Here is a 15928-nt window from a genome sequence, read left to right on the forward strand (position 1 = left end):
GTGAATCTCACAACACAGCTCCACCAATGATAGTGCATTAAGGGTACGTTTGAAATTAAGGTGTTATACTTTTTAAGTTACATCTATTATTAAAAAACAATTATAACAGTTAGTAAAATATAGTAAATGTAAATTTTAAATAATAATTTTAATAAAATTATTAAATATATAATAGATTTTTCAGTATACATGTGAAAAATTATATCAACATAACTTTCAAGTTACAGCAGCTAGTGTTTACCAAACACTTTAGTACTATAATTTTTAAGTTATAACTGCCCAATCTCAATCTCAAACGCACCGTAAATCATTGTTTTTAGATTGTATACAGAAATTATTTGCTGAGTGAGGTCGCCTATATTAGATTAATTAGATGACTTTATGTGATGATAGTATTATACCTTTCATCATAACAAGACCAATATTGCCTACTAATCGTGACTCTGTATACATATACGTGTACGTCGAAAGTGCAAGAAGATCAAGAAACAAAAAGGATTAAGACAGACAATAGCATATCTGATTTATAGAATCAAATAATGAAGACAAGAAATCGTGTCTTCACTTGGTTGACACACTAACATATTCTGCATGCAACAGTACATGTTTAAAATAAGCTGAAAGACTGACACAGCCTACATCTTTTTCTTTCTTTTCGCCTTCGCGCCTCTTATTTATGTATCGTGTCTGCGTTTAGAGTCATGGCTAGGCTATATCACTATCCCTGGCTGAGCCAACCGGACCGCCAACTTTTGGCTGCTTGTCGTGTCCTTTTGATGGTCCTGAAGGTGGAATTGGTGCCCGGTTTGTCAGCAGAAAAGCAGCCATTTTAATCTTATGCTTGTGTTGGCTGTCAAGGCTTGAACTATGGCTTCCATGAATTGCTGCATTGCGATTAGCAGGAAGAAGCTGAAGGGAAATAAACAAGAGAAAAATTATCAGAATGTGTTTTAAAGCGATGAAGTAAAAGAAAATTTCGAATTATCCAAATGGGTTCGTTTGTTTTTTTTTTTTAATTATTATTATTATTATTTTAGTTTTCCTTTCTGCTTTGGTTATTATATAAACGTTTAGCCTCAAATGAGCCGTTTTTATTTTGTTAGATGAGTGTGACTGCACTTGGAAAAATCTAATCATGTATCATAGAAGTCAGAGGGAGATTGACTCATTTGGGTTTGATTTAATTTTGGGACATGAATCAAAGGAAAAGCTAAGCGAAAGAAAAAGTCACATGAGGACTAAGCATTAATGGATGAAGAAAATGCCTGAGATTCGAAGTGTAACAGATGATAAAATCGGAGGAAAAAGAGAGAGATAAAGATATAGTTTATTTAATTAATAAGTTATTTAGTCTGGTAATTAGATAAGTTATTGCCTTATCGGTTGCATTAATGATAGGCAAGGAGTAGCCAAGAAGAAAACCACTTTTCCAGTTTTTGGTTGAATCTCTCATTGAATTCTTTGTTACTTGATTTGACCAAGTAAACACTACATAATTATTCTCCAATGCGAATGTTTTCTTAAATACTGATGTGTTTACATATTTTTAATGTCACAATCTAATTTCTGTTCTTATAATAAAATATATGTAATCCCACTAATATTTAGTATCTATTCTATTCATATTTGCAAGAGAGATTATTTGTTCCTGTCCAATTAAGAGGAAAATAGAGTCTGAAACCCCAGCCATTAGTTAGGACTCGAACTTACACCCCTCAAGTTTGCCCAGTAGCCCAATATGAATGCTCACCCATTATAAAATTCAGATTTATTCTACACAAATACAAGAGCCATAAATCACTATGAAATTAAATTTAAATGTTATAACATGGAGATATCTGTACTAAAGGAGTTTAACACATTATATAATTTTCCAAGATATATAACACAGAATATAATTTTTCAGTATTTGCTCATAATATTATGTAAAATGCAGAACATACCGCCCTGCAAGTAAAGTTACCTTAAGTCTTAATTAAGATTTGGGAGTTTCCTGATCCGAAGAATGTTAAGCTTTCATGTCTACATTAGCTTTCTTACAGAATCAATTCATTCAACAAATCAATTCATTCAACAAAATCAATGGTTTCGCATCTAAGAGAGCAGTGAGTTCAAAATATTACTGCAACACTGGTTAATAAACCTCATGACAAGTTGGGAACCTCCCAAATGAACCAAATCATGAGATTAAATCATTCAAGATTAGTTTCCTATGAGATTAACAAAGAAAACACGAACCAAAACCTGAATTCTTATTACACATAATCTGAAGAATTAGCAAGGATGGCAAATTGCCAAATTTGCAATAGCAGTAAAAATACCTGAGTGGACACTACATTCTACAATCTTTCAACATTAGTTACAGACAGAGCAATCATTTGAGATTAGCGTATAATATAATTGCAACAATTTTTTTTCTTTTTCATTTGTATCGTATCAAAATCAGAACGTATAATCTGTGTAGTTTATATACAAATCCATATTCGACTGTCAATGCAATTACGAACAACTTTTTTCTGTTGAAAAAATGAAGGTGGGGCTGTACATAAATTGATGCAGAAGCAGATGCTGAGAAGAAAAGAGGACAAGAATCTACATTACTGAAGTCCTCCCAAACAATCACTGCCTAAGAAAGAAATAGAAGTTACCAAATTGTTCTGCTTAAGCTTTTGTTAACTGATTGATGGCAACATTGGGTCCATGCCAAGTCCAGATCCACCAAACGAACCAGGTTCGGCATGCTTCACCCTACCAAAATAACGGATATGACGCAAGAGTCTGGCCAGGAAGGTATTGTGACATATTGTTGAGCTGTCGCACACAACTGCTACATGTTTGCATGCTCTTGTTATGGCAACATTCATTCGCCTACTATCCCCAAGAAAGCCAACAGCTCCCAAAGTGTTTGACCGGACCTTAAAATTGAAAGAAAAAACATTTTACATTGATATATGAAAGTTCAATTAAAGTTAGCAATAATGCAGCAGAATATCAGATGAAACCTGAACTCAAGTACTGAAATTTCAATGAAAATGATTTTACATTGTTGTGCACAAAGTGTAGGATTGAGAATATGTGATGGTACAGACTCAGAAAAAGTACATGCCTAAGAAACACATTACTTGGTAATTAAATTTTTATGCATGACACAGAAGACTGTATGTGGTGCCCGCACTGAACTACTTTGACTTTGAGCTGTCTTGATTTGTTTTTTTCATCCTTCCTGTTTAGTGAGTATCTGCGTGGTTAACTTCATCTTCAAAAGGGTCTACAGTATGGTTCATATATGATCCCGAAAAATTGTGATAAAAAACCGTCCAGGGGAAGAAAAGTAAGACACTATACAAGAAGAAATAATTTTGTGACTCAGAAGCTGTATATGATGGTAAAGACATTAGTTGGTATGGACCGTTGTGATCAACCAACAAGCCAAAGACCTTCATAAGTAGTTATCGAACAGGTTCTAGTTTTTATATGCTCCAAGAAGCAATTCGTGCCTTTTATAGTACCAATCAGGTATGAAGAACACAAAAAATATTAGGACAGGATTTTCAAGCTTAATGAGAAATATGAGCTGTCATGTGATACATAAAACTGTCAACCTACTGTAGGAACATACCATTGATATAATCACTGCATCAGCCTCCCGGCCTTGAAAGCTATCAATAGTTGCTACCTCAACACCTGCAGCCTCTGGAAGCTCATCAAGCCTTTCTCTCAGGAGTTGTACCTGAGCAACGTAAGGTGATTGCACTGCAATTGCTGATGGGCTAACACCTGCATAGTGGATTTGAAACGAAAAATGATTGCCTACTTTGTCAATTATTGGATTTTGTATGAACTGTAAATTCAACCAATTCTTTTAAGACCGATCCAACTAGACAAGCATAAAATCATTTCTTCTGATAATGGTTTCAAAATGGAAATAATCATATACTGTTACAGGACCCAAACCAATCAAATCGTCACATATCATTACATGAAACAAAATATACAATACATATGGATATACAATATGGTTGTCACTTATGAAAACCCAATTATGTTTGATTGTCAGCATCAAGGCGGCTATCTTTTATCAGTAATTCTTATGACAATAAAGGGGAACCCAATTACTGAGCACAAAAGTATATGAAGCCCACAACAGAAAGCACATACATCATTAATTAATTATGCATCAAGCATGACTTCAGATTCATGGGGGTTTCTACAACAAGAAGTATGGCACAAAAATTATGCAAAAAGAGGTATTGTTAACATAGCAAAACGAGATTCCTACAGTTTTAATCAATTTAATCAAATTATCCGGTCAAATTGATAGGGTTTTTCTATAATAATAATATATTGCATATAGATGTGTTTGCCATATTTATAATTCTCAAACTCAACTTCTTACTGAAATGCACAGCTTGTGTGTCGAAATTGATTCATGATTCAGTTTAGTTTTTATTAAGACAACAATGAAATTTCAAGAATGAGTTCACACGTAAGTCTATAATTACCTGCACAAATCAAGGAGAAAACATGATGCACAACAATTTCTGCTTCCCCTTCATTGTAGAATGAGCCTGTGCCAGCTAGATCTAGATGCTCTTCACAACCAAGTGATAAACTTCCGTATGGCAGCCTTGTATCAAGCAACAACAATGGGCACTGTGTTATCCATGTGGGCTGCAAAGATCGGCGGGAACTTTTTCAAGTGATGCCTTGACAATCTCAGGTAAGAAGATTAAGATATTATAAACAAAACTAAAGTAGGAAGTAAAGGACTATCTAAACATGCTTCACCGACCCACCCTACCTTGACAAATGGAGTATCAACAAGAAGATGACTAGCAACAGTAGAAGACGAGATTAATGATCCACCATACATCTCTTTTGAGGCCCAGCTTGCAATTGCATCATTCATACGATACTGGGTTGTTAACTTAGTAGCAAGAACCCCTTCATGCAAAGTTGCAGCTCTCTCCAATAGGGATACTCCAAGCCCACCCTCCAAAGCTTTCCTAGAAAGAATCACCGGAGCAAGCTGGCATTGATCACCGGCAAGAATACAGCGTTTTCCCTGCAATATTGGGATCAAACAAGAAGGTTCAATTGCCTGTGCTGCTTCATCAATAACAACTAGGTCAAATGTATCTAGCCTTCGTATCAATGGATCAGCTGCTCCAGTGTTTGTGGCAAGCACCACCTGAGCACTTGATAGAACTTCCTTCACAGTCTCTTTCTCCTTCTTCTTCAGTGTCTTTCCAAGCTGTTTTAAAAGTTGACGTATGCCAGCAGCTAATGAATCATCCTTCAAACACTGTCTCAGATCTTTTCTAAGATCTGACTTCTTCCTTTCAAACTCAGCCACAAAACTTGCAAGCTTTGACTTGACAATTTCACCCAAAGACTTTGATGCTACAGCTGGAGATATGCGTGCTGGGTTTCCAACCCGCACAATATTTAATCCAACGTCTGAAAGTTTTTCAACCATGTTGTCAACAGCTGCATTTGTAGGCGCTGTTACTAGTACCCTTTCACCTTGTTGGACAGCACGAGCTATAATTTCCTTAAGCAAACCTGTCTTACCAGTACCAGGAGGTCCTTGGATTATCAGCAGTGGCCGCTTCTTATTTAAACCCAAGGCAATAGCCTTTTTCTGCGAGTCATCAAAAGTTTTGCCCATTATTCCATCCAATTTCACTTCAGACCAATCTGCTAAATCATTCTCTTCAAGCCATGTAACATCTTCCTTGTCTCCAAATAATGTAACTACTGCAGCAATAGAAGGATTTCTCTTGTGCAAACCATTCTTTTGAAGGAGCATCAACGCCTCACAATTGCGCTGCAAAAGAGAAACACAACATGTTAGTGATTAAGAAAAGTGCAAAGCCACTATCCAAAGAAAAACCTTAATTGCAACAGCTACAAAACATGTGGCTTTGAGGTCCTATGCCCTACCGTAAGTGGCATAATGATACAACTATACCTATATAACCTTGTATAACCCAGTAAATTAGGAAGCTGATCCAAAGGCAAAAAACTTAACCTGACTCGAGGAATGTCATCTGTACTGCACTGCCTTCATAGCGTGATCCGTTTTATTTTTTACACTACACTAATTTCATCAAGATTAGAGCATGGATGGCTTCAGCTTTAATGCCATTCAACAGAGCATCACTAACATTTTGTGGACTGGGTGGATGTGGTGATTTAGTGAGGTAAATCCAGATAAAATTGAAAAAAGAGGAAAAATAAACTTGCCAAAATGTTTTGAATGGTGCAGGTCTTTTATATTGAGGAATAATTCTTGATTTAATCAACTGTTAGAAGTTCAACTATGAGAACAGGCTGTGGCAAGGAAGACAGAAGTAATTACAACAGGCCATATGGTTTACGAAATGGATTATAGAAATTCTGAAATAAAATGGGAAACTCAATCAAAGTATGATGAGAAATATGCAGAGTGAGAAACTCTCAAAAAAAGGAAAAACAGATGAAGAGTGTCAGTGATTTGATTCAATAAAAGAATGAATTTCCAGCCACTTTCATCCCATTGCCATCTCTACTAGAGGTGAATATTGCACACTTTTATAGCATTCTGAACACAACCAAAAGATAGCAAAATGTGTGCAAATCCAAGATAATGGGAACACGTAAGAATACCCACAAGCAAGGGCTTGGGGTACTCAAGCCGAATTTTGAATGCAACATAAGAAGAACTTGGGCTGCAACACTAAAATATTTGTCCCCATACAATGTATAGCATGATTAATTGAGAAAAATCATTCCCTCCAAAACAAGGATAACTGAAAAGTATCCATACCTCATAAGTTAGAGTGTCCGCCAATCCTTGGATACGGTCAATGCGCACACTCTTGCCAAAGAGCTTAGAGAATGTGGGATCGCCATGGCGAGATTCCAGAGCCACACTGATGGTGCAACCATCCTCCCCAAGATTGTGAACAAACCCCTGTATGCAAGAAGTGGCACATGCACCCCTACTGTCGCAAATCCTCACACAAACCATGTCTCCAGGAGAAAGGGTTGTAGGTGGCAGTCGATGATTTCCTTCAACCCTAAACAATACCAAATGCATTCCTCCTAGTCCTGTGGACACATCCCAATCCCAATATATTACTAAACCAAATTGAAATTAAGGAAGGTAACACACAATTCGAAAAAATAAATAAATAAGAGATATCCAAAAAAAATCAAAGGTTAATCAATGTCACATTCAAGAAAACTACTAATCAAGGTGAAGATAAATTGCTACATAACCTGTAGAGGTGCTGACTGCAAACAAGTTGCAGATGGTATCACATAGTTCTTGTGGAGCCCGTCCATGGCTAACCAAAAACTCGATCGGCTTCGATGAATCAGAATTCTCGTCAGGGGTTGGAACAGCATTCAACTCCTCCTGAGTGAACTCCAACTCAGCATCCCTCTCTATACGAAGCAATTCTGACATCCGTTGCGTAAACTCATCAAGCCTGCTCTGTATAGTCTTAACCCTTTCCAAATCCATTCCTAAAACACCTTGCACAGGCTTTGGCTGGGTAACCTTGCGCACAATAGCCCGGTGCTGGGCTGCAAATGCACCAAAATCAATTTACAGATTGATTAACTTGTACTATAAGCAAAACTTGTACTATGAGCAACCAATAAATGTGGTCTTCAACAATGATTTTCCCCAGAAGATACTGTGCTGTCTTAGAGATCAAATCTCAGTTTGTCTACATGAAAAATGTAATGAAAAACATAGTGTCAGCAAGAGAGAAGAACCTGAATTAGCAAGCTCTTTGAGCAGCTTCCAAGACTCAGTCTCGTGCCAATCTTGAACCAATAATTTCTGCTGCAATTCCTGAAGAACATCACGCAATTCCCTCTGAAAGTGATCAAACAGAGTCGGATAATGAGTGCCTGCCTTCAAACAAACGGCCTCCAGCCCCACCGGCATAGGAATGGCATTCAAATAAGGCTGCGCTTCTATAACAAACGTAAGACCAGGCCCCATCCGCTGCCTCAGCTCAGAAAATTCTCCTTGAATCTCAGCAGAAGCAAAATCTGAAGCCATTGCTCGCATTCCCTGGCATATCCACCTCACAACACCCTTACCAAGTTCTCTTCTACCCAAAGGGTTCCCATTTTGAGACAAAGCTTGCACATTGACTGCATTATCACTCTTCTTAGGCTGCTCCTGTTGCTTCTCACCACTTGATTTCTCAACTAAACTGCTAACATTGGCCTTAGTAGAACTGTTAGGACCAGATAAAGTTTTAGTCCTTTGGATTTTGGATTTGGAAAAACCACTGCTTTTTCTTCTAGGCTTTTTCTTAAAGGTAGTACTAGACTTAGTGCTACTGCTGCTGCTGCTGCTATTGTAAGGAACAAATTGCTGGGGTTGAAAAAATTCAAACGAAGAACTTGACTTGTATCCAATAAACAAACAAATGGATCTAACAGATGAACAAACAGAAAACTTCAATGGAGCTGGATGCCAAACACTAGAATTAAACCTTCTGACATTCAAAGCTAAAGTTTTCCTTGTAGTTACAGGCACACTCCGGCTTCCACAGAACACACAAGAGGCAGAGGCAGAGGCAAGGGCAACCCCCACTTCCATTTCAGTAAAAACGACGACAACAACAACCCAGTTCTTGATTTTGACAACAAAACACAAAACGCATTACTTCATCATGACCCAGATGCCAAAAACATTAAAAAAAAAAAAAAGAGGTTGCAAATTTGAGCCTCAAATGGTAATCTGAGGCCAGGGGAGAAGTGGGATATTTGTGTATATATTGATAAAATCTTGCATATTAGTCCCAAATTTATATAAGAAAGAATCAGTTTCTGAGTAAGAGAGGCTTTGACACTTGAAAGTGAACAAAAGTCGTTATCGAAGGTTAAAGTGGGGAAGAGGAGATCGACAAGTTGCGTTATGATTGGTTGAGTGAGATTCTGTGGCACGGGATGGCCTGTACAGTGAGCTACGTGTTCTATTTGCCGTCCAATGATCCTTTTGTTTATGCGACTTCAATTTGTGTGGTCAGTGACACGTTTTTTAACTACGGCTCTCTGTTGTTTGAGAAAACGTGTTTCGTTTTTGAACATGAAATTACCTATTTTTAACGAAATGAAATTATTAACTTATTATTGTGGGAGAAGGAAGAATTTAGAGTTTAGAAGCTTCCAAGTTCATTCTCAGAAATATCTTAATAATCTTTTTGAGAATAGTATCTTTTGCATTTGGGTGATATCTCTAATACAATATTCGGAACTTCGGTGCATAAAATAATTTCTTTAATTATTACATAAAAGGTATATTATAGTCTAGAGTCATATAGGGACTCAATTGGCACCCTCAGTAATTTACTTGCTCGAAAAAGCTATGTCTTGAGCGAAGACACCCACCCAGCGTTGAACTTTTAACATAAATTATTTGTTGAATGAGGTCAACTATGCTCTCCCATCAAAAAATTTTGTTTCAAATACAACATACACTATTTTCATTTTATTATGTCACGCGGTTCCTTTCTCGAACTTTTGAAATAATTGGTATAATTTTTTAAATAGAACTTTTATCAATAAAATTTTTATAATTAGAATTTTTACTAAAAGAAAATTTAGTTATTTAGTTGTCAATAAAAATTTTTATTAAAATTTTATAAAATTATTTTAATAGACAAGTTTTTAAATTTTTTTTATTTTAAACCACCAAGTGATGAGAGTTAGACAGGACCCCTATCTGTGATATAAATCAATGATGAAGAAGTACAAAAGGAGGGGGATATAAGTCAAAACCTCCCCAAGTAAATACAAATACATAAGAATATAGAAGGCAAAAGTATAAAGCAGCAACATAATAGAAAAAGCAATCATATCGTCTGATATGAGGAATCTCCTCAGCATCCAAATGAAGAATGCTACATAGGCCAGTGAGAATATCCCGAGAAGACAAAAAACGTCGGCTAACCTGATGAGTGCAAGCTCAATTAGCCAGAAAATCAGCAGCAGAAGTAGCCTCCCTGAGTACATGTCTTAGCACAATAGGGAACGAAGATGTCAAATCACACACTCTACGCAACGAGTAACCATAGTCCCAACGAACAGGACTCTAGGAATGAATCCAAGAAACCATAGTGGTGGAGTCTGACTCTACTTCTAACACAGAATGTCCAAGTTGAACTGTGAGATCTAATCCCTCATAGATAGCCATAAGCTCAGCATAAAGTATTGGTTGGTGATCAAGAAAAGATCCAAAAGCAGCCAAAAATTCCCCCCGATGATCACGGAGAATACCACCTGAGGCAGCCATCCCAGGATTGCCCCTAAAGCAACCATCCACGGTCAGTTTCACAACTCCCAAAGGCAAGTTTTTTAAAGTTATATTATATAAAAAAAAAGATTATCAAATAACTAGACAATTTATTAGATATTTTAATATTTAAAAAGAGTTTTTTAACCTCTACTTCTAAAAGCGCAAAATTTGAGTTTTTGTTAGTTGAGGTAAAATATCTTATTTGAGCTTTAAAGACTTTATTAGAAAACAATCAAACGAAAAAAAAAATTATGATAATAATTTATGAGATAAAATAAGCACTTACGGCCATTAAATAAGGCATACCAAACAAGCACTTAGGTGTCATTTATTATTATTATTTTTTTGTCTGAAATCTGAATAAACCTGAATTAGTTTGAATTCTAAATAGATCTGAAAGTCTGAATCTGAATAATATGTTTATTTTTTCGTCTGAATCTCAGAAAATAAGTATTAAGTTGTTTTTCGTTTAACTTAAAAAGCTGAAAATATATATTTTTACATTTGTATCCTTATTAAATTTGAATGTCAAATAAATAATATATTAAATACCACAATATTTTAACATTTATAAGTAAAACTATATTCAAGTGAATACATAATTATTTTAGAATTTTAATATATAAAATACCAAAAATTTCAAATTTTATCGTATATAATAAAGAAAGAAAAAATAAAGATATTTTTATGTGAGGTAAATGTCTATAGGTGAGTTTTGGGATAGACATGAAAAATAAATTATAAAGTATGGATATTTTTTACATTAGTAAGTAATTGATTTAATTCAGATTTCTCCATTAAATAAAAAGCCAAAAAAATTGGCTTAACTTAATTAATTAAGTTAAGTCACTTTAGGTCATTAAGTTAAAAATCAAACGCCACCTTAGTCTAATCGTAGTCTTGATATAATACTTAGGCTTCGTTTGGTACATCTTTTCAAGTGGTACAACTTTTCAAGTAGAGCTTTTGACAGTAAAACTTTAACAAATAGAACTTTTACCTAAGAAATTTTAGTTGATTGATTTTCAATAAGAGCTTTTATTAAAAATCTAAAAAATTACTTTAATAGGCAAATTTTTTTAAGTTATGTTATGAAAAGAATAAAATAAAATTGTCAAATAAGTAGATGATATTTTAATATTTAAAAAAACTTTTTAACCTTTACTCTCAAAAATTCAAAATTTGAGTTTTTTCTAGTAAATGCAAAATAACTTATTTAAACTATAAAAGCTTTACTAAAAAAAACAAACAACAATAAAAATTATGATAAAAGCTTATAAGATTAAATAAGTACTTATGACCATTAGATATATCATAACAAACAGACACTTATTTTATGTGCTTTTAAAGGCTATGTGTCCCTAAAAGTGCAATCGAATAATTTTTAAGTAGTTATATTTAGTTAATTAATAGAGTTCAAAATTTAAGAAAGATAAAAGTAGGGGTGGGCACGGTTCGATTCGGATCGAAATAAAACAAAATCGATTTAAATCGATTATTTTATAAAAAGAACCGAATAAGAACTGAGCTCAATAAAAACAAAATATGAACGGATCTTTTCGGATCGGTTCGGTTTTGTTTGGTTTTTTCGATTCTTGGCCTATTGGGCCTCATGAATAGAATAATTTTTTTCATCAATCAATTCATCATATTTTCATTGCAAATACTAACAATAAACACAAAGTATTCAAAACACATTTATCACTAATGTCTTACTAACTACTAATAAGGTACTCCTAATGAAATATTAAGATTTCAAAATTCAAAACCAAACTCCAATATTTTATCTACATAAACAAAATGTTGTAAAGACAAATAAAAATAACAACAGTTACAACTTACAACACAAAATAAAAAAAAATTGCAAACAAACGCCAACAATATTCTCCCATCTTCATCAATATCATGATCAACTTTTGGCATTTTCCAGCTCAATATTTGGATCTATAAAAAAAATTACATAATAAATAATTAAATAAACAATCTATATAACAAGATACTAGTATTTTTTTTCAAAAAAATAAAACAAACTTACTAGTCAAAAACATTAATCAACTATCATTTGCTCCTCAACTACTTGTTGTTGTTGAGATAGCATTGGCCTAAAAAAATCTTTAAGAAATTGAAACAATTATATTAAAATCATTAATTCTAATAAATAAAATGTTATAAGTGAGATCACAAAAATTACATAATAAATAACAATATTACATGTTTCAACTAATTCATAGAATTCAGCTTCCTCCTGACTTGGTTGTATTGTGTGCTCTCTTAATAGAGTTGAACGAAGCCAATTTTAAGTACAGATCAATGACTCGACAGTTTTTTAGTTAAAGAACTCCTAAAAGGATTAAGAATGCGCCCTCATGTGCTAAATTTGATTTAGAAGCCATAATAGACACTGGACTTGTCAAACCATCTTTGGCAATTTGAGACAAAATCATATACCGAGGCCCATTCAATTTCCACTAAGTCAAATATCAAAATAGGGATTACTAGCACTTTCACAAGTCTCTGAAAATTATTTTTTAACATCATTTTTTCCACTAATGTCGTCTTTGAACTTTCTTTCCTCTTTCTAAATTGTGTAAAATGATCAAATGACCTATAACTACTATTAGCACCATCATACACAACACTATTTCTCTCACCTCTGTTTGGATTACTCTCACCACTATAGCTTTCAAAAAGCTTCAACAGCAAATCTTTAATGTTAACTCTCAATTCATCAACCTTTATAGTATCATACAAGCTACTAAAATATCGTGTAACAAAGTCAAGTTTGCAACGATAATCAAACACATTTGCCATAATCAACAGCATGTTAACCTTTCCAAAAGAATGACCTCAATATTTGACAAACTTTTACTCCATCTTGCAACCTACTTGATTTAACAAAAAATCATTAGAATCAAAAAGTGACTTCACATGAATATAAACTTTCCACATTTCATTCAAATAATTATTGGAAGTGACAGTTAGAGAATAACTAATTTTTAAAGTCACATGATAAAAATACTGAAAGACACTTGACTAACCTCTTTGTATTTTCCCAATCCTCGTCAATCGGTGGCCGCACCCTCCTTTTCTCACTCTCATCCTCATCATACCAGTTTGTATAATGGTCATCATCTTCCTTTAGCCTATCAAATGCTTTCTTAAATGCTACCACTTTTCCTAATATTAAATACGTTGAATTTCATAGAGTCGACACATCTAACATCATAAGCCCTCTACATGAGATTTTCTCCCTATCAACACATGTTTTGAACTTTTGTAATCTTGTCAAGGAGGATCTAACATATTTCGTTGTATTTCAGATACTAGCTATTGATTGATTTACCTGTGACAACCTATCTTGCACAATTAAGTTGATTATATGCGCCAAACACCCCACATGCATATACAAACCATTCAAAACCATCAAATTTCCACTCCAATTTGCCAACTTCTTCTTCACATAAGATATTGCAAGTGTATTAGCACTTACATTATCCATTGTAATTGTGAACAACATTTCAATCCCCAATCAATCAAACAATTTTCAATTAGCTTCTTTTTTAATGATTAGATATAGGTGTAAAAGTGAGAATACTCTTATGCAAAGCCCACTCTTCGTCAATAAAGTGATCTATAATTATCATAAAGTTTGACATTTGAATTGAAGTCCATGTATTAGTAGTAATACACACTCTCTGTTTATCTGCACTCAAAACACTTTTCAGTAACCCCTTTTTCATTTTAATACATTTCAAGAATATCATTTGTAATTGTTCTTTGAGATGGTACCTCAATCTTCGGACAACAAGTTTCCATGAACTCCAAAAACCATTCAGCCTCTACAAATCTAAAAAGCAACTCATCTTTGATTATCACTTTTACAAATGTCATTCTACAATACTCTCTATTAAATCATATGTGCATAAGTTTAGCAGTACCATCATCTGTACCTTTACCACGAACTAATGTCTGTTGTTTTGCATCATTTGCAGCCTTCAATTTTTTGCGCACTTTACATCTGTCCAAATGATTCTTCAAACCGCTTGCTCTAGAATTAGTACTATGGGCTGCATAACTTTTGCTGCAATAATGACACTTAACTCTTTCTCCTCCAAGTAGCTTCGAAAAATATTTCCACACAAATGATCTCAACATAATTTTTCTTTTTTTACTCTTGCTGATCTCTTATTCATGACTGACTTGTTGTGCTTTATCATTAATTTCTTACACTTCATTTTTAGCCTCTTATACTTCACCAATATTGTCAACCATCCTACAAAATTAGAACAATCATAATGTCAAAATAAAACCTAAATATAGCCATTGTCCAACATATAATCGGAAGCCATATTATAAGGATAAACAACAGTCATATTTGTAAATTAGCAAATTTATAGCCACTGCCCAACATACATTCAGCAGCCATATTAAAAACATAATCGGTAGCCATTTTTGTAAATCATCTAATTTGATTTAAAGCCAGTGGCCAACATTTCTTGCCACATATACATATACATACACACATGTAGATTTATATTATAACTTATATATACATATATACATATATACATAAAACTAAATTATGCTTCGAATATAAACAAATCACAATATCCTCTAAAAACTAAATCATGCATTCAAAACATAAAATAAATGATAGAATCATTGAAGCAAACACCTTGAGATTATATATATTTTCTTACATTTATTAAAACATATAATGATTAAAAAATCATGTATTAATTATAATTGTAGAAAATCGAAGAAGCAAGGCATGCAAAGTATATGTACTATTCCAGACATACCTAGTGGCGCACGGTAGTTGGCGAGTAGAGCAAAAGTTGTCGCATAGTGTTCGGTAAGTAGAGTAGAAACTATTGACGGTGGCCGGCGAGTAGAAACCATCTTGCGGTGAAAAGAAGTTATGGGCTTTCGTACGATGAGAAGAAGCTAATGGATGTCGCACGGTGGAAGAAGATGTTGCACGGTGGGTACAAGCTGTTCAACTGTGACAGTGTCACCGGTGGGCAGTGTCGGTTGTGATTGCAGTGCCTTTGGGTGGGTGATTTGATTTTGATTTTTTGTTTTGGGTGAAATTGTAACATATATATACCTATAATTGTGTGTGTGCATGCCTATTTTAGTTATTTTACACATCCAATTAAAATTTAACACGTGTCAATTTAAATAAAATCTCAAAAATAACTCAGTTCTTCGGTTTAGTTTTTTTGTTTAGTTGAGTGAACTGAAAACCGAACCGGCATTCCTTTTTTTTACAAATCATATATTTTGGTTATTTTTAAAGATTAAAACGAATCTTAATTGGAACCAAACTGCCGGTTCGATTTTATTTTTTCAAGACCACAGTTTGTTTGCCCAATTCTAGATAAAAGTTAGAAAAAAAAATTAAAACTTTACCTTTCTCAAATTTTTTGTCCCCAAAAAACAATCTCAAATTATATAATATTCATCGATTGATTAATAAAAAATATAATTAATTTAGTTAAATTTTATAAAAAAATTATTAACTATTTAATTAATAACTCACCATTTAAAATAAAAATTAAGATAAAAATATCTATTATTCCTATTCTATGTACATTTTTCGTCTGATTCACAAAT

General features: G+C 33.9%; 1 protein-coding gene and 1 long non-coding RNA gene across 4 annotated transcripts; both read right to left on the bottom strand.

Moving 5' to 3' along the window:
* Positions 1-631: 631 nt before the first annotated feature.
* Positions 632-8921, bottom strand: LOC18045185 (DNA-binding protein SMUBP-2). Of its 3 annotated transcripts, XM_024185701.1 has the most exons (8): positions 7771-8919; positions 7267-7575; positions 6812-7095; positions 4802-5830; positions 4503-4671; positions 3620-3777; positions 2649-2915; positions 632-909 (listed from the first exon to the last, which is right to left on the bottom strand). In XM_024185701.1, the coding sequence occupies exons 1-7, from the start codon at positions 8609-8611 to the stop codon at positions 2673-2675; spliced, it is 3033 nt and encodes a 1010-aa protein (XP_024041469.1). In that variant the 5' UTR covers positions 8612-8919; the 3' UTR covers positions 632-909; positions 2649-2672. The 3 variants fall into 3 exon arrangements, 2 of the variants coding, with proteins under 2 accessions (XP_024041469.1, XP_006437411.1); XR_002905958.1 differs by lacking the exon at positions 632-909 and having other exon boundaries at positions 2293-2915; positions 4503-4690; positions 7771-8921; XM_006437348.2 differs by lacking the exon at positions 632-909 and having other exon boundaries at positions 2293-2915.
* Positions 8922-14153: 5232 nt separating this feature from the next.
* On the bottom strand, positions 14154-15369 carry LOC112098981. Its single transcript, XR_002906019.1, has 2 exons — positions 15112-15369; positions 14154-14582 (listed from the first exon to the last, which is right to left on the bottom strand). It is a non-coding gene; the product is annotated as an uncharacterized LOC112098981 (long non-coding RNA).
* Between the last annotated feature and the right edge of the window lie 559 nt (positions 15370-15928).

Source organism: Citrus clementina, unplaced genomic scaffold (assembly GCF_000493195.1).
Source record: "Citrus clementina cultivar Clemenules unplaced genomic scaffold, Citrus_clementina_v1.0 scaffold_4, whole genome shotgun sequence".
Taxonomy (NCBI): domain Eukaryota; kingdom Viridiplantae; phylum Streptophyta; class Magnoliopsida; order Sapindales; family Rutaceae; genus Citrus; species Citrus x clementina.